At 41.6% G+C, this 27,749-nt stretch overlaps 2 protein-coding genes across 3 annotated transcripts in view; one reads left to right on the forward strand and one right to left on the reverse strand.

Annotated features, from left to right (window-relative positions):
• The window catches only part of ppfia2 (PTPRF interacting protein alpha 2), a gene marked incomplete at both ends in the record, with an annotated part of 104,513 nt that extends 101,279 nt beyond the window's left edge, over nucleotides 1-3,234 (forward strand). Inside the window, one exon of the mRNA XM_080492174.1 lies at nucleotides 2,123-3,234. Within this exon, the coding sequence (XP_080348300.1) occupies nucleotides 2,123-2,134 (12 nt within the window). The remainder of the gene's footprint in view (nucleotides 1-2,122) is intronic.
• A 1,609-nt stretch (nucleotides 3,235-4,843) lies between these two features.
• The window catches only part of acss3 (acyl-CoA synthetase short chain family member 3), a 42,071-nt gene continuing 19,165 nt past the window's right edge, over nucleotides 4,844-27,749 (reverse strand). Inside the window, exons 10-16 of one of the 2 annotated variants that reach the window (XM_080492175.1) lie at nucleotides 8,395-8,490; nucleotides 8,204-8,267; nucleotides 7,063-7,144; nucleotides 6,641-6,763; nucleotides 6,465-6,564; nucleotides 6,199-6,374; nucleotides 4,844-5,256 (exon numbers count right to left, since the gene is read on the reverse strand). In XM_080492175.1, coding sequence (XP_080348301.1) covers nucleotides 5,173-5,256; nucleotides 6,199-6,374; nucleotides 6,465-6,564; nucleotides 6,641-6,763; nucleotides 7,063-7,144; nucleotides 8,204-8,267; nucleotides 8,395-8,490 — 725 coding nt within the window. In that variant the 3' untranslated portion in view covers nucleotides 4,844-5,172. The remainder of the gene's footprint in view (nucleotides 5,257-6,198; nucleotides 6,375-6,464; nucleotides 6,565-6,640; nucleotides 6,764-7,062; nucleotides 7,145-8,203; nucleotides 8,268-8,394; nucleotides 8,491-27,749) is intronic. The other variant, XM_080492176.1, reaches the window with a different exon arrangement.

A 27,749-nucleotide genomic window follows, 5' to 3' on the forward strand; every position in this document is an offset into this window, starting at 1 on the left:
CACTGAAATGGCACTTCTGGTGGCCAGACCACCAAAGATGACAGGAAAAACTCACAGGACACCAATTGTATTAATTTTATTCTCACCTGGACATTCGTGTTTCCACAAGCATATTGTGTAATTAGCAGTCACATGACCAGCAAACAGATTTTCTTTTTAAAAAATTGGTAATGGTGTTACATAAACTTATTTCATTCATTGTTAAACAAAAAAAAAAAGTGTTTTCAAATTCCTGAGTGAAAAAGAGCAGAAAGAAGATTAAACTTTTATTCTCTGACCCTTTATCTCAGATAATCAGTTTACAGTGAAAATTAAAAGCAATCAGCAAATAACAAACAATCAAAATGGCGTTAAAGTCCATGAAAGCTTATATTTTTTATATCAGTTAAAACAGAACTAAACAAAACTACTTTGTAATATAGCAATAAAAGATACAATAGGAATCTAACACAATAAATAGGAGCTTTATTAGTCTCTAATCTCTTTGTCTTTCTTTTTTTGCACACTAATGCACAATTAGAAAATGTGATCCAACGACTATCAAATAAATCCACCAGGCTTGACAAATCCACGCTATGCTGCCCTCTCCTGGTCAGTTCTAAATTCTGCAAGCGTTTTGATCTTTCTTCATCATCTTTCTGCTTCAGGTCGATTTTTAATGCTGGAAATAGAAACAGAAGCTCGACAGTGAAACGTCTGCCACTGATGCTCCGTGAGCGAAACAATGCAGAGCACAGTGAGCAACGATGTGCCACTTCTGTCTTTTTAAGTCTTGTTTTTCTCTTCATCCTGTTGAGCTTCCTGCAGGATTTTAAACTTTTTGTTTTTTACTCCCACACGGCAAAAACAGTGCAAAGTTGAGCGAGTGCATCAGGTAAACAGCACATTTGCATACAGACACGACGAGAAACTGTAACTTTTTTTTTTTTTAATCTTCATGTCCTGTTACTTTTGCACAATATTCAGAAAGCATTTACAGAACATCTCAGATCTGATGTTTAAGATTTACATTCTGTCATTAAAACTCCAATAAATGTTGGGATTTTCTGTGGGGGAAAAGAAATTAGCTGCCATGCTTTAAATAGAGTATGACAATTAAGTTGAAAGAAGTTGGTTTGGTTTTCAGAAAAATGCATTCGTTTTAATTCCCATGTTGAAAGTCCTCCATCTAGTGGTAGACAGTGGTATTACAAAAATGAGAAGTTGACGTTAAAACTCTTGTTTACTACTTTTATTTTGCTTGAAGTTCATGTTAGATCTTTATTAATTGGAAAACATTACATCTGGTGTCTTTAAGACCTCACGTTATACCCTGTTTCAAGAATTTGCCACATTGAATTTAAGATATGCAGTTTATGAAGTATTATCACACTTTGCGTTACAGTATTTGTGTGACTTATTGCAAATATTTCATTGCTATATTTTTCTCATTTCCTCGAGGTGCCAGACCTGGAATCCCTTTAAAAATAAATAAATAAATAAATAAATAAATCATCACTTGTTTAAAACGTAATTTCCAAAACATATCAGGCATTTAGTATCAATAAACGTAAATGAATTAAAAGGCGTAATTTCTGATCATCTTTGTTTTGAAATCTAAGTCGTGGACGAGGCAGTGATGGGTTACTGCTACTGAGTCTGAGCGTGACCTTTGACCTCTAACTTGAGGAAAATCATGTCTTCTTTCACCATTTGTGCCTCTTTAAATAAAACCAGAGCCGATTGTTCAGCCGTTGGTCTGTTATACCAGCTGTGCTCCAGAGGTTAGGCACCAGTTACCATGGCAACACCACCATGAATCACCTCCTATTAAGGCCTCTTTAACGCGGCATACGGGTGTCCCATTGTTGATGTTTACAGCGTGTTGTTCTCTGCTGCATGTGTGTGTGGTTTCTTTACAGAAACAAACAACAGCACCCACTAGTGGCCTGACATGAAAACTAAACGTTTTCAGCATCTCTGCCGTTTTCGTGGAAACGGACATTGTTTTCAAAACGTTTGCCGTGTGAACGCCGGAACGTTTCTGAAACGACAATGACAAAAAAAAAAAAAAAAGATGGGTTTTCGCTTGAACCGTTGCCGTGAAAACGGGACGTAAAACTGATCACGGTTTCCTCTTCAGGTGCAGTTCTGAACGGAGACAAATGAGGAGTGACCCAGTCTGACGACACGCACTGCCAAGAAGCCCTGCGCTCCTCTTCCTCCTCCTCTTCTTCCTCTTTCCCCTTTTCTTCTTCCTCCTCCTCCTCCTCTTCCTCCTCCTTTAAAATCGTGGGCACCAGTTGCCGGTGCTAACCTCTCCCGCAGGCCGCCCCTTCGTCACCATTTCTACCTTTTACATGTACAGTAACTTGTCGAGGCATAATGTACTGTGTATTTCTTCTACAGGAGATGTGTAGGTTATCTGTAAATTATTATAAATATGTCATTTTTAATATATACACACACATCTATGTATAAAAAAAAAAAAAAGATATTCAGAGTTTGTGCAAAAAAAAAAAAGAAAAAATATCGTCCCTGCCACCTCATTTAGTGGACCATAGATTAATATATGCTGCTCTTTAAAGTCTCCATTCTTCCCCTGATCATTTTGTACATATGGTTTTATTTTTTCATTGTGCTGATGACGAAGACGAAGAGAGGGCGTGGAAACATCGCCCTCTAGTGGTCGTCAACGAGCTCGACAAGCACTTTCATACAACCGCATCAACTCAACGGATTAAAACAAAGTAGCCAAGGACTGGAAAAAAAAAAAAGAAGTTGTTGGTAGGAATCACTGGTTGTGCTGTATGTTGCGTTTAAAATACACTTTCAGCCGAGCTGGCCTTCTTTACCCTCATCCACCGTTCCACCAACTGAAGAAATAACTGAAAGACAGACCGCTTTCGCTCATAGTGTGTGTAGAGTGTTTATGACCATGTTGAAGTGAGGTGAAGAAGTTAAAAAGAAGAATTCAAAAACATTGTTGCTTGCTGTGACTTACATTCGTTGTAACTCTTCGTTCCCAGGGCGAGCCGTCGTACAGCCCTGATTTTCTGTCTTTTAGTTATTTCCGATGACAAAAACTGAGTCAGTTTTTTTTTGTTTTTTTTAACATCTTCGATTTGCACGAACGATGAATCATTTTTATTTTGTGTTCATATTGATTTTTTTTTTTTTTTATTTATTACTTGTACTTTTGGTCAAGTGGTGAGCCAACAAATTTTCATTGTCAATAAAAGAAAATCTACTGTCAGTGAGTCGATCGTCTTTATTCAGGAAGTCTGTACGAGTTTCACAGTAAAATCCCATTAAATAAAAAATGGAACTATTACGTTTGGTTAAAAAAAAAAAAAAGATCCCAAACTGGGTTAAAAAAATGTGATCATCATTTGGAGGTTCTACTAAAGACTTCCCATCATTTTTTTAATGAATTCCATCATTTTCCCATACGGTCACATTTCAACTCAAGTAACCACATCTAACTAGTGAAAACAATGTTAAAATGATTCTAAAATCCCAAAACCCTCAAACAAAACAAAGCTCTTACAAACCTGTTGTAATGTTTAAACTGAGGAATCGAGCTGGTGTTACTCAGCGACACCATCAGTAGGGTAAAACTGACCCGTCTTACAATTGGAGTGGGTGAACACTTGTTGAATTCTTCGTCACAAGGACAGGAAGAGCCGACATCGAAGGATCGAAAAGCAACGTCGCAATGCCTTCCCATCATTATTTACTCAATTTTTTTAAATTCCATTTTTACCACTTGGAGGTCTTACCATGTTTCTTTTTAATCAAATACATCGTTTAACCATCTTTCAACATTTTCACCACCATCATTTTACATCAAAATCCATTATTTTATCAATTTGTGTAATTGACTTGTATAATTTTCACCATTTGGAGGTGTTACCAGAGCCTTACCACAATTTGATCATCTTCCCAATGTTTTACATTTTCACAATTTGTAGGTCTTACCATGTTTTCTTGTTTTGTTTAATTCACGAATTCCATCATTTGACCATATTTCAATATTTTCACCATTTGTAGGTGTTAGAAAGAGAATCATGCTTTATTAAGGGAGGTCTTACTAGAGCCTTACCAGTTTTTTTTTTTATCTAATTCCATAATTTTCATTATTTAAATTCTTTATAATTTTCACCATTGTCACCATTTTGCAGTCTTACTGACTTATCATTTATTGAAATCCATATTTGGATACATTTTTATAGTTTTATAGTTTAACATTTTCACAATTCACACCATCTTACCGTAGAATTCCAGTCGATTTTTTTATTTAAATCAAATTCCATAATTTTCCCATCTATTTCAACATTTATACCACTTGGAAGTGTTTCACCTTACCATTGTGTTTTTTTGTTGTTTTGTTTTTAATCACATTCCATCATTTTCCAATATTTCACCATTTGAAGGTATAACTATATATAGCTTTAACATTTAAAAAAAAAAAAAAGAAAATCCACCAAGTCATCAATTTGTATAGTTTTCAACATTTTCACCATCTGGGGGCCTTAACACCTTTTTTTTGTTGAAAAGCATAATCTTCCTATATTTCTCCATGTTCATCATTTGGAGGTCTTAGGGTAGACACCATCGTTTTGTTTTTAATTGAAAATCATCCTTTAATCCGTTTTTAGAATCTTCACCATTTGGAGAGTTTACTAAGAGAACGTGGAAACATCGCCCTCTAGTGGTCATCAACGACGCTTGACAAACACGTCAAACTCAATCGATTAAAAGTTGTAACGAGCAGGAATCACTGGTTGTTAAAATACGGTTTCAGCCGTCATCCACCCCAAAACGTTTGTTTTTTGCACGAATGATGAATCATTTTTTGTTTTGTGTCAATTTGTTTATTTTTATTCATTACTTAATTACTTACTTCATTACTAATTCATTACTCTGGTCAAGTAGTGAGCAAACAGATTTTCATCGTCAATAAAAGAAAAAAAAAAAACACTGTCAGTGAGTGCGTTGTTTATATTCATTGAGTCTGTACAGTGGTTTCCCAGTAATCAGATTACATATAAAGGAGAATTATTAAACTTGGCAAAAAGTTGCCCAACTGGGCTTTAAAAAGTACAAATGCTCATATTAGCAGCTGTTGGAGGGTTATAATGTAGGAGTGACTTCGTTTTAACCACCTGGAGCTCCCACCCTCGGGTGGGGTTAGGCTGCAGCGGGTCTCAGAGCGGCCTCCACCTGCCTCTCGATGTCTTTGAACACTTCGGGGTCCTCGATGGTCGGAGTGATCTGGAAAGAAAACAGTTTGTAATGAGTACTTCACCATCGCTCAAGTCCTGCAGGAAGTTCAGGAGGCAAACGACACGTTTTTCTTCAGTCGAAATCCATCATTTTCACCGGTTCAAGGTCTTACTATTGACCTTATAATGGGTTTTGTTCTGACAAAATATCTGAGAATACCCCCAGTTTGAATCCAGAGTATTAAGTATGACGCACGAGTTTATTCCAGCTGCCGCAGTCCCAATATATGGATGGACAAAGTTTTCAGAGTCACGAGAGTGAATTTGTCTTGGAAAGTGTAAATCTGAGCAAAAGCAGACATGTTTCACCATTTATTTCTTAATTTTTCTTGAAATAGGATTTAATTAGTAATTTCATTTCAATCTCCTGTGTGTGTGTGTTTGTTTTGTTTGTTTGTTTGTTTCTGAGTGGACCCGCCGCCGCCTCCTCCTCCTCCTCCCTGCATTCACCAGAAGATCAAAAAAAAAAAAAGAAAAAGGGTGGAGTAGAAAAATACACGCGCACGCACACACACGTAAATATACGTTTTTTCTGTAAAAAAAACAACAACAAAAAAACAGATACTCGAGAAGGTTTTTTTTTTTTTTACCCCCCGAGAGAAATTCTTAGTGAAAAATGTTGCCTTTGATGAATCAGTATTCATTAGTGTCTGCTCATTCCTGCAACTTGCACAAAAATATTGAGCGACAATATAATGTTATTTCCACCAAAGCAACCTCAACATGACTTATTAGACACGTTGTGCGTCGTTAAAACAACATGTCTGTGGTAAAGTGGTAAAGATTACCCTTTGAAACAAGCGTCCACAACAACGTGTGAATTAATGCATCTAAAAAAAGCTCATATCTTCTCAAAGCTGAGGTTTACTGTGAGGTGTGAGGATTGGGAATGATCATGGATAGAATTAAGACTTCCAGAGTGGACTCGTACCTTGTAGGGCTTCCCGTTGACCAGGTTGGCTAAAGAGGAGCGAGGAATCTTTCCGGAGCGCGTCTTGGGCAATCCTCTGACGAACAGCAAGTTCCTGAAGGCGGCCACCGGCCCGATGTTGTCCCTCACGAGCTTCACCACCTCACGAATAATCTCCTCCTCCGGCTTCTGCTCGCCTGAGACACACCAGCAGCGTCGCTCAGCAAAACAAAACAAAGCGGAGAGAAATAACAGAGGAAACGAGCGGGAAACTTCATCCTCTTTACCGTGTTTAAGCACGCACAGCGCCAGGGGGACGTGGCCCTTCAGGGCGTCGTCCAGGCCGACCACGGCACAGTCCGCCACCGCAGGGTGCAGCAGCACCGACTGCAAACACACACACACTCGGTCAGCGATCTGCCGGCTCCCCTGAGAGTTCAATCTGATGGTAGCGTTGCTGCACCTCCTCCAAAGCGCCAGCAGACAGCCTGTGACCGGCCACGTTGATGACATCATCAGACCGAGACATGATGTACAGGAAGCCGTCCTCGTCTACGTAGCCGGCGTCCATCGTGTCGTAGTAACCCTGAGGGGGACCAGATATTATTAAATCATCCAGAAAAACTTCCACATGCTGAAGTTCTGCAATGACAGGTTTGAACACCAGAGGGCGCCCTCCAACCACACACCAAAAAAGTGACAACTGTCAGAAATCAAATAAAATTGATCAAAATGTCAAATCCGATCAAAAACACATAAACATAAGAAATTGTACATAAAAACCTAAACAATAACAAACTGAATAACATATTTTTAGGTTGTAAACATAATTTGAAAAGCTTTAACCACACACACACACCCACACAGCAGAAGAAGAAAACTCACAGGGAACTTGGAGAAGTAGAGTTTCTTGAAGAGATCGCGGTTCTGCCACAGAGACGAAGCAGCTCCGGGCGGCAACGGCAGCCTAAGATCCAAAATACAAACTTCATTTACCTCAGTTCATTAAATAACCACCAAAGGTACTGGAACTGCTCATGTCAGGACTGATCGTCACAGATCATCTGATTTTACTCCCCAGGAAGAGATTATGACACAAAAAGAGGAATAAATGACACAGATCCTTTAATATGTCTGCCTCTTTTCACTGTTTCTGGACAATCTAACTGTAACATAATGCTTTGCAAGCCTTTTTTCCTTCAATTACTTGGAATTTTCTCCTCTGGCATCACTTCCTCACATCTATTTTTTCTAATTTCTGAAGCGTCGTGTCTCATTTATCTACTCGATCATTTTACAGAAACGTTAATAAACTTGGCAGCTAAAACTATTCTAATCAAAAAGACACACCATAGCAATCATATCTGTAATGATAATTCCAAATGTAATCAGTTATGAATGAACATTAGTGAAAATATTTACTATTCTAAACACTTTTACACTTTTGGCTTTAATAAACCAAAAATAAAGTGGGGAAAAATGTAATTAATAAACATTTGAAATTATTATAGTACAACTTTTTTTCCCAATTCAGTTTATTGACATGTGAATCTGAAGGTTTATTTTTCCCATAATTTAATTCAAATTGCGAATATTTTTAGGTTTATTCTTATCTTATGAATAATGAATCATATTTCCAACTAGAGGCCAGAATTATTGAAAACACAGACTATTGGAAAAAAAAAAAAAAAAGACCTAAACGACTTTAACGTTATTTTCTAATCCAGACTTTTGAAAATTGAGTTTAGTTTGCTTGGATTAAAACAGAACTTTCACTTTTTAAGTGAAATACAATCTGTGTCCATTTACAGGAATTAAAGAGTCCTGTTGTCTTTTAAAGAGATAATCTAATAAAAAGTGTCATCTGAATGTGCAGATGTGGATTAAAAGAATTGAAGTCATTAATCAAGATTTTACAGACTCAATCTGAAGTTTAAAGTCAGTTAAAGGCTCCAGGTGTTGAAAAGTCATTTTCTCCAAAAGAACAGTAATTAATGGCTGAATCAGAGACGTCCACTCCGCTCACCTCACCACGATGTTTCCCAGAGTCTTCGGCTTCACCTCCTGCATGTGGTCATCGATCACGGTGACTAGAGCCAAAATGAGAGGATTAAATAATCTGCAGGGGATTACAGCCACTTTCTGCAGCTTGAAACTTGTGTTTAATTTCTTTGCGTTTGCTGGATTTAATTCAACAGGTGTGTGCGTTCTTCTCACCGTTGTATCCAGGAACTGGTTTTCCAGCCTGGCCTGCAGGAGGCGTCAGTGAGTTTCCTAATCCCACACAGGAGCAGGTGATGGCTGAGCCCGTTTCTGGAGGGAAGGAGGGAGCGAGGGGGAGGGAGGGAGGGAGAGAGGGAGAGAAAGAGATTCAGGTTCATTAAAATTCACATCTTTAATCATTGGGGAGGGACCAACACAGATTTCATCAAACCACAAGAGTCGGTGATGCAACATGAAAAAATAAATTCTGTTTTTTCTCCTCTTCTTTATGCAAAAGCTTCTAATCGAGGGCCGATCAAAGGAGTGGGAGGCGTCATGTTGCATCGTCTTTGCGAGCAGCATTAACCCACATCGGGTGAAAGTGTGACAGCTCCTGTGGGCTCGCCGCGGCGCCGGCTGGCAGGCCCACCCCGTGAAGGAATCCTGAACCGGGATCAGCTCAGTGAAGAAGATTACATCAGAAATCACAGAGCGGCTCGGCATCTGTCAGCTCAGCCTCTCGTTACAATCCAGAGCGGTTTATTCTCACTCTCACCGTTTGGTGGAACTCATAGGTACAATCACTCCCTCCACATGGAGCCAATGATGAAAACATGAAGGAATGTGATTATTGAATAATGGATAAAGGATTTGGATCAAATAAAGTTTGACTTCTTCCTTTTTCAGAGAGACAGATATGTGTTATATGTGTATTTCTATGTATAGTCAGTATGTTTGTCCAGATGGATGTGTGCACATTGGGTATTGATTTATTTCCGGTTTTATGTGTATTTGTGTATATGTACCAGTATGTGAAGGGGTATACGTAAACGTGTGTATATGTGTATGTCTGTGTTTAAGTATACGTAGCGTGTGTGTATACGTATACACATGGGTGTATGTATGTGTGTATGTTTGTGTGTGTATATGTATACATGTATGTGTGTGTTTATATGTACAGTATATGTGCATCTATGTTTATATATATATGTATATATGTGTAAATATGTATATTTGTGTGTTTTTACTTGTAGAGTATATGTATACATGAGTGTATTTGTGTGTATATGTAGACATTAACACGCTGAAAACTATGTAGTTTTCATGTTGGGCCACTAGCGGGAGCTGTTTGTTTGTGTAATGAAACCACACACACACACGCACGCAAGGAACAATACACTATAGACATTAGCAATGGGAGTACACGGATATGTGTAAAAGAACTAGTTACCACGTGATGGTGTTCATGCGCAGTAGCAGCGTTTCAGAAATGTTGTCCCCCCACTGTGACAGAGCGCTTTCAAAAAGTTCTACCGAGCCCATTTTCCAAAAAAAACCTGTATTTTCGGCGTCTCAGAGCGCCGTCGTGCAAACGGGGTCAAACCATGAAAGACGTCCCGCATCACATGAGAAGCATCTGCATGAATATTGATCGCATCCGTTCAAAAATTCCCTTTTCTCCAGAGAAGTTCCAACATTCATGCATATTTTACAACTTAATGTTTTTCGCAGCGCTAAGTGGACGTCCTGTATGATGACAATACAGATTATTGTAACTGGACAGAAATACCTATAGTTGTTAAAGTAACTGATAAATAAGAGTAAACGCACATTGTCAGCAATTTGCACTCAATGTGAGTTTGGGGAAAAGCCCATTATAGCCTGATTGAAAGTGACGGCGCCGCATGCAGATGGCTCGGCAGTAACCAGCTCATTAATGAAGCAGTATTGGTTGATCAGTGTACCTGTCTGACCCTGAACAGAGTCGTATTGAGTCCGTACTGCATGTCGATTAGACTCGACCGCCGGACCGTGTCGGCTCCAGTGGAGAGTTTCAAACTGGTCGTCCACGGCGAGAGCCAGTAAATTCAGAACCCAAATGGAAAAAGACGACATAATTGGCATTGGCGTTTTACAAGCCATGCCGGTGGACCGGGACGGACTGTGCTGCTTCCAGGCGGTAAATCAAACATTGAGCGAGCTCACATTTCTGCACTGACAATCAGATGCGTCACTAAAACATTTGGTCTCACAATTGGCCTGAATTACAGGAAGCGGCAGGCTCTGCAGTCACTTTCCAACAGCTGACTCACTCGATTACAACGAAATGTCATTTCCTCAGAGTCAGGCATCAAAACAAAGGAATTATAGAAAGTTGGCGTTGAAGGACTCGAGACAGGTCTTCATCTCAAGGCCACATTTTCAAGATCTTTGACTTGACTCGACCCCTTAAAGTCCTTAAAGATGCTCTGGTCCGGGTATCGACTCAGTCTTAGCATAAATGATCATTTAAATCCTGAAATGTTTCTCACAAAGCAGATGCTAACATAGGTTTCTACGCCGTCGATACACAAGATACCTTCAAAATAAGATGCCAACAAACAAATTTAGCATTTAGGATTTTTACACAAGAAGGTTCAAATTGGCAGCCATTTTCCAATATGTCCGCCACTCGTGCCATTTTCTAATTCTAGCAAAAAAAAATTGTACGCTCATATAATGCATTGCACGATCACACTGCACGTTATGTTGCAATTGATTTAACAAGGAATATATATATAATAATGCTCCTACACTCAAAAGCTCCACAGTATTCACAAAAACATTTAAAAAAGAAATGGAACAAAACCTGCCCCGGTAGGCTTATCCGTCTAAAATGTAGCATCATGGGTCAAGATGAAATCTTCCTTCAGCTGAAACTGACAAAACACTTTTGACTATTCTGCTCACACTGTGTGCAGCAGATTAAATATGCTGGATAAGAGAGGCAGACGGCAGCAGCAGAGACAGGTGAGTGAAAGCTGGAGGGGGAAACGAGGAGTGGAAACATGTGCAGGCTGCTGTCGGGCAGACGCATCCGTCCTCGTGCTGTGTGACTGAGTCCTTGGCACGGGACTCTCTCGCCTCTCACCACTTTCACCCCCACTTTTTTTTTTTCCCCCCTTCTTCCTCCCTTTTTGCTGCTGCTCGCTGCCTTCGCACTCTCTTTCCCATCGTACACAAACAAATCAATCTTCTTTCGACCTGTTGGAGATGAGCTTGGCTAGTGAGAGGCATTCTGAGTGTGATGAATGGGTCGGGGGAGGGCGGGGGTGCGTTGGACGAGGCGATACGATGGCACCTTCTTTTCGGCTCGGAAGGTGCTATCGAACAGCCGTGCTCATTACTAGAAGCTTGGAGAGGAACTGCTGTCGAGGGGAAAAAAAACAAACTACAATGACGGCACTCAGTCTCAGATTTCTCTCCTGGAGCTCTCGTCTTCCTCCTGAAATGGATCAAACTGCTCCTCCGGGTGTCTCGGCTTGGTCTGCAGGTTAATGTGTCTTTGTCGGATCAGATAAACATACAACCGCGACGTTAATGTCTTTGTACTCTGAGATTTGTTTATCCAAATAAAGGAGCGTGTGTGTGTGTGTGTGTGTGTGTGTGTGTGTGTGTGTGTGTGTGTGTGTGTGTACGGGAGAATTGTGACATGAAATCCAAGCACATCACTCATGTAGGCCCATTATATACTGCTGATGAACTCAAAATGCTCGCGGACTAAAGTGGGAAGTAGCATAAGACAAACCTCCTGTGGCCTTACATCAGTAGAAAAGAAAAAAGTGACACATTCGTCAAAGTTGCTGGTGACGCCACCAAGAAATATTCGTCTTATTCTTCTTCAAGACTGCATTAAAAACAATTATTCTCCAAGTTCTAGTGATGCACCTTAAAATGGCTTGTTTCCAGTTGGTACGATATAAATAAACCTGCCTTGCCCATGGGGTGCAATGAAGTCTTTAAGCGAGTCCAAAACACCGGGTCCATCTAGGATCTGACCAAATGTGAAGCGTGATTTCAGTCTAAACTGAGGGGATTAGGCGAGACTGGAGCGGACATACGGGCGGACAGATGAACGGGCAAACATAATGCCTCCAGACGTGGCATGTGCAGGTGCTGAAGCATTAAAAAAAAAGAACACTGCTGTAAATGCAGCAAAGTAGCACACAGATTCCCCCTCTGAGGGTACAGACAAAGGATAATAAGTGTTGTTTAAAATGGTCCTAAATTGGTTGGAAAGTAAGGCTCCACACAACTGAACTGTTTCTTTCCGAGTTCCTAATTACAGAAGTGTTTAGACAAGATTACCGCGTCACCTCAAGGGCGACGCCGTGCTGGAGGCTTCACACTTCCCCTGAAGTGGCCTCAGATATCAGCCTCTGAACTGGCCCTTTGCTTCTTCTAATCTATGTTCTGCTCTGACGCCACTCCGAGTCAGGGTCAGGCGAATCGTGTATCCTGAGGACGGATCCGTGCTTTCGGCTCCCATTAGCCTCGTAGTGATGTACTCCTGGAGCGCCGGCGGGAATGCAAAACCAGAAACCAAGTGCATTCCTGAAGGTCAGCGGGGAAGGTTACTCTTACCTACAGTGGCGTGCACGACACAAACAAACTGAAAGCACTTAATGTGTCATAGGCACGAAACAAAACCCTGTCAGAAACAGTTTGGTGGTTGGGGGGGGGGATCATACATATGCACGGCGGCTCCAGGGGTTGTCCTGGTGATGTGTGGTTGCTGGGGTAACTTAGTCCAGAGCTGAAAAAGACAGCTGACCCAAGGTCAGACTCAAAAACGGTGCAGTGTGAGAAAATACAAAAGCAGGGATTCAATTTCAAGCTCTCACATCCAAAAATGGTTTTCTCTGTATTATTAGAATACTTCCAATCAAGATGGCCACGAGGCAGCATGGAAATCTGAAATCTGAAGCAGATATGTTTTCCACCGCCCGGCTATGAGGCAGGTGACCGCACTCTCTCTCTCACAAACTGGAGAACACACCGAGACGCGAGTCTTATGAGGGAAACTGTGGGATTAGTTCTGCTCGAGGTCTGAGCTGGATCGCACGGCTTAGTGCTGCTCGCTCTCAAACCGTCATTGGCAGTCAGCTGGAGAGTGAAAACGCAGGTAAAGACCCCGAGCTCAGCGAGCCAAGCAACGTCGACGTGGAACAAGAGAAAGTATTGAAAAATTAAAGGAATCAAAATGCACGGGGAAATGTTTGTTGCCACAAATGTATAAGGTTGATAATACAAGCAGTGACAACTAAGAAAGTAGTGGTTATTGTACCATTTCCATCCTTCAACTTTAGATTAATCATTTAAATTAAGATTTTCTGACTTTTTGAATTTAAAACAAAGTTAAAAAGCTATTTTCGGCTCTTGATATATAATAAATCCAGTTTTAAAAGGTAAACGGACCAAAATCCCACCCATTTCAGAATGTACTGCCAGAAAATGAAACTTCAAGAAGGATTTACAGTATATGTTATTGAGTGTTTAAATGTTGGTATTTCAAAGTAAGGAAGAGATGATAAGTCAAAATCAACAGTGTTTGTGTGATTCTGAGAATTTTAAAGCAAATATTTGTTTGATTCTGAAAACCCTACCCAACCTACATCTCAAAGTATAGCACAACTTAGTCTGTAGTATTTACTTGGTATGAAACTTGGGCGATGTGTAAATGCTTGAGAATCAAAATATCTTTCCACTAAGGCTCCGGTTACACGACAATATTTCAAGTGAAAACCCCACGTTTTTGAGTTTTTGATTCAGAAAAGTGTCCCGTTTGCACGACAACGTTATGAAAACGATGTTAGTTTACATGGAAACAGCAAAAAAGCTGAAAACAATGTAGTTCGCATGCTGGGCCACGAGTGAATGCTGTTGGACACGCTGGAGGAAACGGTGTACTCACTGTTGAGCTACTGAGCATGTGCAGAAGAGCTATTATTACAAGCACAAGCACAGCAGCAGCGTTTCATAAAAGTTGCGTTTTCCACAGTTTACATGGAGGCGGAATGTTTTCAAATAGTTGCATTTTCCCCAATTTACACAGACACCGAGTGTTTTCAAAAAGTTCCCCTATGACAGTCTTTTTCAAAAAGTTGTCCTTTCTTCACTTCCCACACAGCTTTTTGAAAACGTTCTGACTCCGTCTGTGTTTTCAGTGGCTACGGACACCGTTGTCATGTAAATGTTTTCTCAAAATGCTAAGAAAGTTTTTCCATTTTCACTTGAAAACGTTGTCGTGTAAAATGAGCCGAAGACCGTCCAGTAAACAAGAGTTAACGGCAGTAACAGTCAACACAAGAGCTTCAGACCGTGGTAATGTAAATGGCTCGTGTTACCAACTCATTACAAGTGAACTTTCTTCCCAACATGCATACATCTCGTCTATAACCACATCTCTTCAAGTAGCCACGCTATTCCATCAGCTCTCCCGTTACTTCCCTTATCGCCTCTCAAGCAGTGAACTTCTTCAGCTCCGGTTCTGCATATAAATCCACTACTTAAGTTGCTAATGAAAGGCCTTTGTCTCAAGACTTTAAAAACCTCAGCAGACAAATGAAAGAGTGCCTCCTAATTGAATTGGGCGCACACTCCCAGGTTTGAGAGCAGATGACAGCCCCCCCCCCCCCCCGCCCGCCCGTAAACAACAACAAGGTAACGCCAACGCGGCGCTCAGAGATGTAATTACAGGAGACGCGACATCTGCGCTACTGTCTCCACGTCAGCGTAATGAGGCCGAGTGAGCGGCGGCAGCTTTTCCAAGCTTGTTGTCGAATGACGTGAGGTGTAAAGTCGAGGCTCCCGAGTTTGAAACGTGCTCAAAACAAACTTCACAGACTCAGCTCCAAAACAACCTTTATTCAGGCTCAGAGCTGCTGGAGCATCTCTCACATTCATATCAACACCTCAGGCCTGTTTGCAACTGACGCCTTGAAAACTTGATAGAAACTAGTTACATCTGTCTGCTCATGATGAGTTTTCACTGCAACACTGGAAACGTTAAAGGTAACCAGATCCGAGGTCCTGGTAACACAAAAGCTTTGTTGGGACGCGGGCCACAAGGGGTGCTCACGGACCCTAAACCCCACTGACTTGTCTCAACTAACGCAGAATAATGGAGCTACAAATGAACCACACTTATGAAACAATCAACTCATGTTCACCTGATTAAAATAACGCAGACTCAGGTTGTTATTGTTATGGCAGCGATGACGGCATCGTTTTTCGCAGATGTGTGTCTTTGCCCGTCCACACCTCAGAGCCGAGCCGGCGTTTTAGAATTTCCCCACTTTGGAACCCGTGTTTAGAAATAACTTCTTTCGAGGTCGTAAAACGCAGCGCGGATGATCGGACAAAAACGATGCGGTGACATGAAACGGCGTTCTCGTGTGGGCAGGCCTTTAGACCGACGTCATTAGAACCAACTCAGAATGACGTAGTTACAGATAACTAACTCAGGTTAATGTTACAACTAATTCAAACTAATGTAGCTCCAAGTCACGCAGACTGATGTTACCACTAACCAACCCGGGCGACTCTGGTTACACCGTCATCATAGGCCCAGAATAAGTTTTCCTGAATGGATGGCGCATGCTTATGTTTTATCTCACGTCAACGCGATTGCGTAATCACGTCTCGTCGGCACAGATTCAGCTCGTACGTTCTGCTAAAACGATTATTTAAATTCGTCTCGTACAGTCGAGAACAGAGCGAAGGCTTTGGCGACGCCGACGGCCGAAAATCCTGAGTACTTCAGATTAAATTAATTTTGTGAAACTGGAGCAAAAAAAGGTCACAGACTGAGACCTCTGTAACGCAGCTATAGAAGTACCTCATGTTCATGTTGAACAGACAAAAATCTAAAAGTTATTCCATCTGTTTTTCATGAAGTCGATCGAGGCATCAGCCTCACGAGAGGAGAAAAGGTTAGCAGCACTAAGATCATCACTTCACCACAGTGAAACAGGTTGAGCTATATTCACATTTAAATCAGCTCTGCAGACGGCCGTGTTCCTGCTGAGCTCCCCGAGTTCAGGTTAAGATCTGTTATTAACCCCACTGATCCGGTGCAGAGCTGTTGTCGGAGTCACTAAATGCCCGCTTGTTTTTCTTCAGAGACAAAAGAGAAAGACAGGACGGTGTTTTCAAAACTGGCCCCTCGCCCACCTGTCTGATACCAGGCGTGAGGAAACCTCCCCGCAGCCGCCACTGCCTTTTGGAAAAAAGGCCAAGGGGGAGAAATGGCGGCTTTAAAGGACGCCCACTTCCCTTGTTCACATAATTTCATTGTTGTTTGTACAAAGTCATCCGCCGTCGTCAGCAGGGGGTCCGAACGCGACGCACGGAACACCTGAAACACCCCCGGGGGTCAATCCGTCTCCGCTCGCTGGCGAGGCAGCCAGAACCTGCCAACTGGAAACACACATTTGTTGCCAGGCAACGCTCGTGACATCAGCAACCTTCATCGCCAACCCCCTCCGCCCCCGCTACCAATGGCACTTGGGTCTTAAAATAGCACACAGATTATTATCAGGCTTCAAAATGGCAGACGCTTTCTCATATGCACGTATCGGGCTGTCAGCCGCATCAGGTGGTTCAAAGCGTGCGCGGCGTGTTCGCCTCGGGCGGGCGGCGGGGGGTTCATTCATTTTCACATCTGTGCACATGCAGATGGAAGGTGGAGGGAGGGAAGGTGCAGGTAAAAAGAGGAGGAGAAGCTGATGAAGCGGGATGAATCAGCACGCCGGGTGACGAGGGGGAGGCGGCGGAGGAGTGATCGAGTCCGCTGCACATGGGAATAACGAGCGCACCAATCACCTCCACTCCGGATCAGAAAGCTCATTTCTGGTGCAGCGGCGGGTACTCCAGAGTTTGAAAGCAATCACCGGCTAAATTGGTGGAATTAGTCAAACTTCTTGTCGGCGAGCTTGTTAGCGGGAAATGAAAAATCTCCACTGAAGAATGTGCGCAAAGTTTAAGGTCGCGCGCAGGTTTTGTCAAAAACAATGAAGCCCAGGTTGACAGTGGTCCCGTCTAAACATCTTTTTTGCGTTTTCTTTTCAGAAAAGTTCCACATTTACACGCCAATGTCTGTTTGTTTGTTTTATTGTTTTTGTTTTGAGCCGTTTTACAGAAACATTTGTTTTGAAAACAAGTTGAATTGAATAATTGTAAAAATCTTCTGCAGATTAATTGATTAGCTAAATAATCTTTAGTTGCAGCCCATTTTCACAAAGCGTCGTTCTCAGTGTCTCCGAGCGCCGTTGTCGTGCCGACGGACCCCAAAACGCAATGAAACTTTGACGTTTTCACTTGGAATCTAAGGTTGCGTGCAAGTTTTGTCAAACATGGTGACACAGCAGTCCAGACCGACTGTGTCGACTCATTTTGGCGTCTGACTGGCAACCGCTTTTCTCTTTAAGAAGTCGAGACCTGTGACCTCGCGTCTGCGATGCACCATCAAGGTAGATGCTTCCTTTCAGAGAGCGAGAGCGAGAGAGCGAGAGTGTTTACCAATCAGCTGCGATACAGCACCGCTGGCTGTGAGGTAGGGGGAATCCTCCAGGGACCGATGATAATGAACAAAACCCTGAGCTGCTTTTAATCTTTCGCAGTAGCCGGGCACGGCTGATGAACTGTTGCTGCGGTGGGGAGACGGTGTCGCAGACAATGAATCAGGCGATGCATCTTTCAGTGGGCGCTGGGAAACATGGATTCTGTTTGATAAATGGGGAAATGTACAGCGATCATAAAGCGGCGTTACACCGAGGAGATGGAGAACAGGCTTTCATGTTCTGTCAGACGCAGAGCTCACAGTGGAGGGATCCAAATGCCTGTTATCAACAATCTAATACTGTTATTTACTTTATTTTTTTCACCCCATCGGCTTTTCTATCTAAAGTAAGTTTTTCAACTGCCAACGCCTTAAACGCCGTCTCACTCCGACAGAAACTCCTCGCTAGCTTCTACCAGTGCACCGTAGTTGAACCCTGATCTGCGGCGGCACGTTGTTGCTTGCCAGCTGCACCTCGGAGGAGACGAAGGCCCTGTAGCTGACCTTCAAGATGGTTTCAAAGGTCTTTGGTCACCAATCACCATCCCTGGATCACAGATCAGGTCTGACTGGTCTTTTTTCGTCCCGCTGGCAGGCTCAGGTTCATGAGGGCGCAGAGAGAAAGACTGAAATAAAGCTTCTTCCTTCTTTCCCACACGGCCATAAAAGCTCTGCAGGAAACCAGAGCTCACCTTCCTCTGACGGCCTGCCCTTGAATAAATATCATGTCTATTGTTTTTCTCAGGTTTTATGGGGTTTGAATCCGTACCCCCGACCCTAACCAGGGTTTGAATCCCTGCCCGCAATCTGTCCGTCTGTCCTGTCTTTCTCTCTCGTTCGATCCGCTCAATCCACCCGGAACAGCAGAGAGCCTCCACGTCTGAGTCTGGTTCTGCAGGTTTCCTCCCGTTAAAGGGGAGTTTTTTTTCCTTTCAACTGTCTCCTCTGCTTGCTCATGTGGAATTGTTGGGTTTTTCTCGGTAAAAGTGCCCTGAAATAACTGCTGTATTTGCCGCGCTAGATATACAATTGTACTGAATCTGTCTTTTGAATTGTTATTTATAAACACCAATACCACCATAAGGCATCAGACAGACTGTAAATTATGTTCTGACAAAATATCAGGAGGAGGTGAAATATAGTTCGTACAACACCAGCAACTTAACACCAGCAACATTCAGATCTTTTAAACAGCAAGTTAGAACTACATCATGTAAACGCTTATATCTGACTTGATTGGCTCCATCCACTTTGTTCACGTCAGCCAACGTCACAGTGCAAAGCATCATGGGATTGATCCGCTGACCGAATCGGATGATGTTCTTAGTGGTTACAAACCTGCACGATAATCTGATCACATTCTTCAACGAGAAAATCTGACTTCTCCATCAGAAAATGGAAAATAATTTTTTTTTAAAAAGGCTCGTTTTAAGTAATTTACTCATTCTTAGTCCTTGACTTGACATTATGATCAGAATTCTAGATTTAAAAATCTTATTTCAAGATTTTTTTATCAAGTAAAATTTACGTGGTGCATGGACCGATAATTTCACTAGTTTAAAGGAATTTCTTCCCAAAATTAGTGTTTTGCAGTGTTAAGGCAGCGAAGGTTGATTCCAGTTTTAATTTTGTTTAAAGAGCTGTGTTTTTCTTCAGTTTTTGCTCATATTTCTTCGTACACCTCACTGAAATCAGTGAAAGAAGAACTTTTAGGGATTCTTAATGAGAAAATTGACTGAAAATCAAATAAGCATGGATTCCAATCCTGTACCCGCCCACCCCCACGCCCACCCCCACCAATAACTTGCGGCGTTGATCCGCTTTAAACTGGAGCAGCCAAATAAACACTTAGTATTTGGCATTTGTTCCCCGGTGTGCTGGTGAAGTGGCTTTAATCGCTGTCCAGGGGAGGTGGATTTTATTGCCCCTCTGCCAAAACATGATTGAAGACTTGAAAAGGGGTACAGTATACGATTCCCTTCCCTTGGGATGAAATTGCTCTCTGCTTGTATTCTTTCACCAACCAACAAGCCGTCATCTATACAATTGCTCATAAATCACAAGTCATTATTACTCGTCAGGATTGTAACAAAGGAAAGTATTAAAAATCAGCTTTCGTGAGATCTTGCAGTTTCAGCAACCACAAAATCCAACTGATTCTGATCACCAAAATGATCTAATTTCTTTCTTTAATGAGGGTGACTGTGTGTACCAAATTGCAATAAATCAGGTCCAATTGCTTTGAAAGAGCATTTTAATAAGGACTCATGAGGTCAAAGGGGTTTTAATCCATTTGTTTCAATAAATCTTATCAGTTTATCTTGGGCAAGAGAGAATACATGTGGAAAATGTAGGGATATTTTCTGTGCAAAATATATCTATATATTAGATTAGTGCAAATTTATTGCAACATCAACCTGTGCAATGTGGATATCACAAAAGGCTGATTGAGCTGTATGTATGTTTCTATGCACTGCAAATTCCAGATCCACTAATTCAACAGGAAAAAGTCCAATTAGGAGCAAATAACTGAATAAAATCCTGTGATTACTTCATTAATAATCAACTGACAGAGAAACAACAAATGCTTGTGCATTTGAGAAATTCGAAAAAGTGCAACTACATTCCCATCATCTGCATATATGCTTATATTTATCACCAATCAAATTATTATCACAAACCTGAACCATGTTATTACACTATAGTGCAGTCCTTCATTAGATGTTATCAGACCGACCCACATAGAGCCGACAGCTCTCCAAGACAGATCGAGAGTCGAGTCACTCGTTACTTTTTATTTGCAGTTTTAACGTTTACAAATGTTCAGTAACTTGCACATAACTCCTCACTCCACCTGTACATCACCCCGGCATGCCGATGACCCGTCACCAGGACTCGGAGGTAGCCCATTTAATTCTGCTTACACTTTGTGTGCACTTCCCCCTCGGCTCCTCTTCCCATCATTCCTCACCGAGCCTGTTTTCTCTCCATCGATTACAGCTTTCGGCTGCTGAATATTACATTCCAGGATTAAGGGGCTTGCACCTGGAAAGATTTACGAGCAACAGCAAAAGTGATGGATTCAGTTCGATTTCTATCCATTTTTCAAGTGACAGCTAAAAGCAGAGCGTCGCACGAGCGGAAAGGCAGATGTATAAATATTTATGGATGACAAAAAGAAAATGTGTGCAACAATGTCTTGAAAAGAAAATGTCACATTTGAAAGCGATTGAACTGGATGGAGTAGATATGCAAACAAACTTTGGTGTTCAAGTGTTTAGACTGTAATGAGTTTCTCAAGTCTCTTTCTCCGTGATGCACATTTTCAAGTAAATGAGCCTTGAATGCTGAAACTGCTTTCCGATGACCAACTTTCTTCTCCTGTGCTCGAGGGGAAGATGAAGGAGAGTTGTCAAGGCTCCCCTTTGCAAAAAGTTGCTTGATCGATGTCTCTGGGGAGTCCAACGGTGCACCGTGACACTTCCAGCGGCATGACTCATGAACTTCGCCCAGGTAGGAGGAAACCACACACAAGACGTGTCTATCTGGACAAAATGTGCACTTCTGAAGCTTTTAGTGACATCTGAAACATTTCTCTGGAATAAAAACAGACTGACTTCACCTCTTTGTGTACAACAGATTACAGAATCAAAAATGTGAAACAATGACGATGTGTTTGAGGAAATGTTGTAGTCAAGACAAGCAAACCTGAGACCGAGTCAAGACCAAGACCAGAGCTTCCAAAGACTAAAGGGCCTTTCACATTCGGATAGTCCGAGACTCGGTTCACTTGGGAGGAAGGGGAGCAGAGAATTTTCACGTCTTCATATAGTTCAAGTGGCATTCACATTCACTTATGAGACCGGATCAAACCGCCTGGAAAATGTCACGCAATTACAACAGCTGGTTTGGGGCGCTGTCGCCCGAAACAAACACTGACCAGACAGGAAGTAAAGAAGAAACACGGCTCGTTGATTGGTCCGGAACAAAGCCAAAGATCTCTTGTTTGCTCCGGTTCAGAGTTCGAGGGCTCTCGTCGCCCAAACAAAGAGGTTTTTCCCTGAAGAGAACTGCAGTCCGGACCAAACGGGGGAATGTGACCATGCCCTAATACTAGATCAAGACTATAAATTGAGTCAAAACCAAAAACTTAAAAAGTTGAAAAAGACCAGAACTTAACTCTCTACAATGCTACTTTAACACAAACTGCTGAGACGTTTTGAATTTTTGTAATTAACGAAGACTCTGCTGAAAAAAATCTCGCTTTTATAATAAAAATATGCAAACTCAACAAAACTGTGCAATAGCATGATTTTTCAAAATTGACATTTGTACTTCACATTCTCCACTATTTCAACACCAAAAAGGTGGCAGGATGGATGAATGAATGGATGGATAGATGGATAGATGGAGGGGCGGCCAGTTTTCCCAACCGCAACAATGCTACAAGATGGTGAATCAAAAGTTTTAATTTAGCTAAAAACACTTTGCTTTTGCTGTTGTCATCTTTCTTCTGCATGAAATATTATTATTTTGGGAGGATGCACAATGATTGATTCACAACATGAGATACATGTACCATGAAAAGAATGCTTCCTCTAGTGGTACGTGGAGAAACGTCAAAGATAATTCGAAAATTTCATTATCCAATAACATCGAAATGACACAAAAACTGCCATTCTTGATAAATAGAAAAAGCTGATCTTCATGTTCTGATTCGCTGTATCTATGAAAGATATAGACACGATTCCTATAACGCTGCTGCTTTGGTTTAGATGTTCCCGAAATCTGCTATTCAGGTAAGTCTTACATTCTGCTCAGTTAGTGCTGAATGGTTGAAGAACTACTGGTCCAACTCACTCTGACACTGCAAACCTTCAATGTGTTCAACTGATTGTAGTTGTGAAGACTGTTGTATGAAATGTACTAATGTATGCATGTATTCTCTCAAAAGGCAACTTGAGGTTAAGGTAAGGTCAGAAAATAAAGCAGTACAAACTATTTTTATTCAATTTGGACAATTTGACGGTCTGCGTGACGTTATCTCATAATAAACTTCAAAAAAACTTTAAAACCTAAGAAGCACTTCATTAATCCCTGGGGAAATTATCGAGCAACGTAGCACAAATGATTGGGACTATTTTCAGGGAGTTTAGCGTAGAGTAGGACCCAGCCTCACGGAGGAGCTGCTTTTAATTGTTTTGATGCCGCGGTCAGCGCCATTCTCCTCGGCGAGCCCGGTGTTTTAAAACGGTGACGTTTGGGAGCAGAGTGGCGCCTCGCTGTACAACGACTTTGCAAACATCCACGTTGCTGTGTGGCTTTGTGGTGTTTTGAGAGTAAATTACGTCCAAACAGCAACATGTTGTCGTGAAAAGTTGGATAGCACAGTGCTGCTACTATCTCACTGAGACCCGCCTCCCTTCAGGAAATCCATTCCACATTTTGCAGCCAGCGAGCAGAGCAGCAGCAGGGAAACACTTGTGGAGTCATGTCAGCAACAGTAAAGCACAGACGAGGCTCATGGATCGAAAATCTCTGCAGGTTGGACTGGAAATTTCAAATCCGTGAATTACGTTGGTATCGGAACCCAATACCAATAGCGCTACCGGATCGGCCCCATCCTTAAACTGTTGTTCAGAAGATATTCAGCCGCAGCAACAATAATGAAGTGAAATGAAAAATGATCACCTAATGTATATGCATAGCATGGCAGAGTCTCTTTTATCCATTCAAAGTGGGTGAAGGGCAAAGGCGGCGAGCAGAACACATTTGGATTGCAGCGCTGGTCACCAGCTGCCAAGTGATTGAGTTTAGCAGGGAGGAGGGTGAGGAACTCGGCGGGATTTACAGATCGAGACAGAAATCAAGAGGGCGCCAGAGGTTTTCCTCCAAACTCAATAAATCACCCGGCGCAGATAGCCGCAGAGTGTGACAGGATTTGGTTTCGATGTGTGAATTGAGAGGAGACGAGGCGGAGTTCCAACTCGACTGTGATACAAACACCCACGCGCCCGAGTGAAATGAAATGTTATCTCACAAACAGTGAAACTCCGGGGAGAGAAAGATGGGAATCAACAGCTGAATGTGTGTTTTCATCCAGTGCCGCTGCCTGGGAGACTCGATCCACGAAGGAGGCTCGGGAAGCAATAGCATGCATCGCACGAAACAGAGTGAATCACACAGCTGCAAAGTGCTTACAAATGTCACAAAGATGTGTTTGGTTGTCTGAACTGCTGCCTGTTGATCACTCTTTAACTTTCACCATGCTAGTATGAACAAAGACGCTTAGAAAAAGACATGATGCGACAAAGGATTCTGGAGGTTTGAATTCAGAAGTAAAATACAACAAGAAAGAGCGAGAAGGGTCATTGTCATTGCTGCACTTCTGCAAAACGATTGATTTAAACCCTCCGTGAGCAAACTGCTAATCAGCACGTATACGTGTAGCTGTGGCCCGACTCTGGTGCTGGATGATCACCACCCAGGGGGGCATCAATCAGTAGACAGACCCAAACGAACCCGCAGTCCCCTACGAGGCAGCCTGTCCTCAACAAGACAAAAGAATATTGGCATTTTTGAGAGGTCGTCTATCTCCCACAACCAGAAGTGGACACAGAAAGGTCATCTGGGCTTCCTGACAAAGTGGTGAGGCGCAGTCTTGCACACATGAGCTGCAAGAACCGAGGAAAGCGTCAGCTGATTGGAACGGTCTGTGGTTTAGAGTTGAGCCAATATATCGGATAGATTTCATTTGCACTGGACCCATTGAAAGTTAAAAGGGGGGGTTTGGCTCTTTGAGCAATATGTGTCATTAAAGAGTCAATTCATGGACAAAAATCTGGACTTTGGAGCTGAAGGAACAAAGCAGATCATTTGTGCCTTCATGCTAATTATATCTTCATTTTAGTTAGCTAATTACAGAAAAAAGAACAGGTTGAAGAAAAACATGTAAAGGGTCCCATATTATACAGTTTTTCAACAAGTTCACATTTGTGTCAGAAGTCCAACAACAATGTAGGCAAAGTGTATTTCCCCAAATCCAGCCTTGGTCCTGAATTTCAGCCAGTCCAGTGAGCTCTACCGAGGACAGGCTGTTTCTGTGTCTGTACCTTTAAACACGATTGAGCTGAGTCGGTCCACGCCTACTCCACCCTCGTCTCTGGCAACATTTGCAAGGAGGAAAAATGTCACCTGCTCAGAGCAGAGCTGATCTACCTGTGGGAGGGTCATAGTGAATATCCACTACCAGAGGGAGTGGTTATTTCCCCCTTCATGACATTGCCTGGGGAAATAACCACTCCCACTGACAGTGGTTACTTCCCCAGATGATGTCATGAAGGGAAAATCTCTGGTTTGCCTGAAGGAGCACACGTTCGCAAAAAGGTGGAACAAGTAAGTGACGGACATGAGAGACTTTCCTCACTCCTACGACCTCAAACAGACTATGTGGACACATGTTTCTGTTAGAAAACCATTAGAAAGTGAATTGTGCAAAATACGGGACTTTTAATCTTGGTTCATTTGACATCTTCCTCAGTGCACCTGAGAAAATTCCTTTCAGTTCCTGGCTTACCGATGCAGCGTGCAAGTTAATGTTTGGTTTACAGATGTGTTGCATGAATCAGATCAGATGGAGGGAATGATGGGATGGAAAATTAAAAACAAACTGTGGGATGGATTAGATTAGATTATATAGAACTTTATTGATCCCTTTGGGATGAAACCCCTCAAAGAAATGAATGTCCCAGAAGCATACAATCGAAGAAGCACGGTAAAACAAAACGTTAAGAAAAATGTGATTTCAATGTGATCCGGCTCGCTGCTTCTTTTAGCCTCGATCCTAAACATGTAGTTCAGCCTAAGTTATTCCTCGTGTGATATGCAAGTCACATTATGCAATATACATTATGCAAGTCTATTATTGCATCCACCAACTAAAATCCGTTTTAGTTGAAAAATGTTGCAGATTGAGATTAAAATGTGATTAACTGAAATCGATTAAATAGAGGCCTTAAGTAATTGATTTTTGATGGAGTCCTACTACGATTCTATAGACTTTATATTAAAGTTTCTGGCACACCTGTGTATTCTATGAGCTTGAGTTGTTGAAGAGAACTGACATGAACCAAACATCATGTCTGGGGTCAGTAACCTCTCTTTGGGGCAATCTAAAGGGATTAGAGGCTCCAGGGAAAAGCAGGACCTCTCAGGGAATCTGCCTATTTGTAGATTTTTGTCAGTAAAGCAAAAGAAGGAAACTCTTATTATGAAAAATAATATAAAAAACCTTTATGCCTTTATCTCTTTAAACTCTCTAGATGACCAGCTAAGCTTCTCCAGGTGGTCAGGTTTGGATGAATTAGTGAAAAACTGTCTTTTGTTTATTATCCTGCACCCTGTGTATTTTATAAATAAGTCTAATGAAGATAATTGGATTTATTCAAGACTTTAACCTGTCTGATTATTTGTTTCATTTTTTTTTTTAGATTTTACTTTGTCTTTAAAAACGTGTACACTGCTGTGGCCAAGTCTGGATTGCAAAAGCTCAGTCTCAGAGAAATTAAATGAATAAAACAAAATATATTGATCCAATTATCCTGCCAAGTGCAATTCAGTGATTAAGTGGAAAACGCAGTAAGTCTGCAGCAAATTCTTGAACATTCAGCGAAGCACTAAAAAGTTTTTTCAAAGCTTAAGTAAGAAAAAACACATTTTTCATAGTAACTGAACCAAAGGCCATTTATTTGATTCTGGTGAACAAATGTCGCGAGCGTTGATATTGATGTTGATTCCCAAACTTTTAACTTTGTATAAAAACTTTACTATGTGCTTTTTTTTTTATATTACTATATCCTTTATGACCAAAACAACCACTTTATACCAACTTAAAATGCCTAGAACCACAAGACATGTTCGAAATCGAGATAAGCAGTTTCCAAACTTGTATTAAATCTGTAGTTTTTTTGTGTAGTTTTGAGACTAAAGCAGAAACTCCTGTTGTCTTAATTGGTCTTGACCTTACAGTCACGACTACATTTATTTGGACTGTCTTCTCATGTTCAACAATACACGCCCAAGAGACCAATTTGATGAATTGCATTTCTGTATTATTGAGCTCCTGGCACTCCAGCAGAGGATGGACAGACCAATCAGCCGAGGGGCCTAATCTGCGCTCGGATCGGAGTGCATCGCCCGTGCAAACGCTCAAAGTCGATGTCTTTCCAACAGTATTGATTCCATATTTAACACAGAACTTTGGTCTTGTCCAGCATTGATCTTCCATCTGCACAGACAGGATATTACAAAACAAAGACAGATCCAATTGTCCTCTTTTACTGCGGCTGACTCGTTTATCATTGTTCAGCGGCACGCGGGAAAGAAAGAAGTCAAAGTGAAGTGGATCACGACACACACTTGACGGAAAGCTGAATTCCAAGAGGCTTGGGTTGTCTTGACCATTCAGGAATGAAACGGCACTTTTTTTTTAATCAAATTGAACACTTGGTCACTTTCATGGTTTTTAAAATATCCAACGGTGTTTTGGAAAAACCACAACATCCACTGATGTTCAGGTTTACATGGAAAAAAATCTGAAGGAGATCGTTTAAACTCCACATAGTTTGGTTGTCAGATTTGAATCCTGCTGACATTCTAACTTTGGTGTTTTCACATCTGCAGAATTATCAATTTCTAAACATGTCAGCAAAATATTAGTTAAACTTTCAATATCCGATAATATTGTTGATTGTTGTGATAATTACATGATTTGCAATGAAATTAAGCAGATGATGCACTCTTTCTCAGCAAGAGTATATACTGCTGTATATTTTCTGTCTGAATCTTTTCTCTTTACTTTGTTATACGTAGGGATGATATTTCAGGTTAAATGATGTTTGCCTGTCTAACTCTGCCTGCGGTGCAAATATCTCGTGCATATGATGACAAATCGCTTCAGAATTAATCGGTTCCAATAGAAGCCTTAAAA

This window comes from Lipophrys pholis (assembly GCF_963383615.2).
Source record: "Lipophrys pholis genome assembly, chromosome: 22".
In the NCBI taxonomy this organism is placed as follows: Eukaryota; Metazoa; Chordata; class Actinopteri; order Blenniiformes; family Blenniidae; genus Lipophrys; species Lipophrys pholis.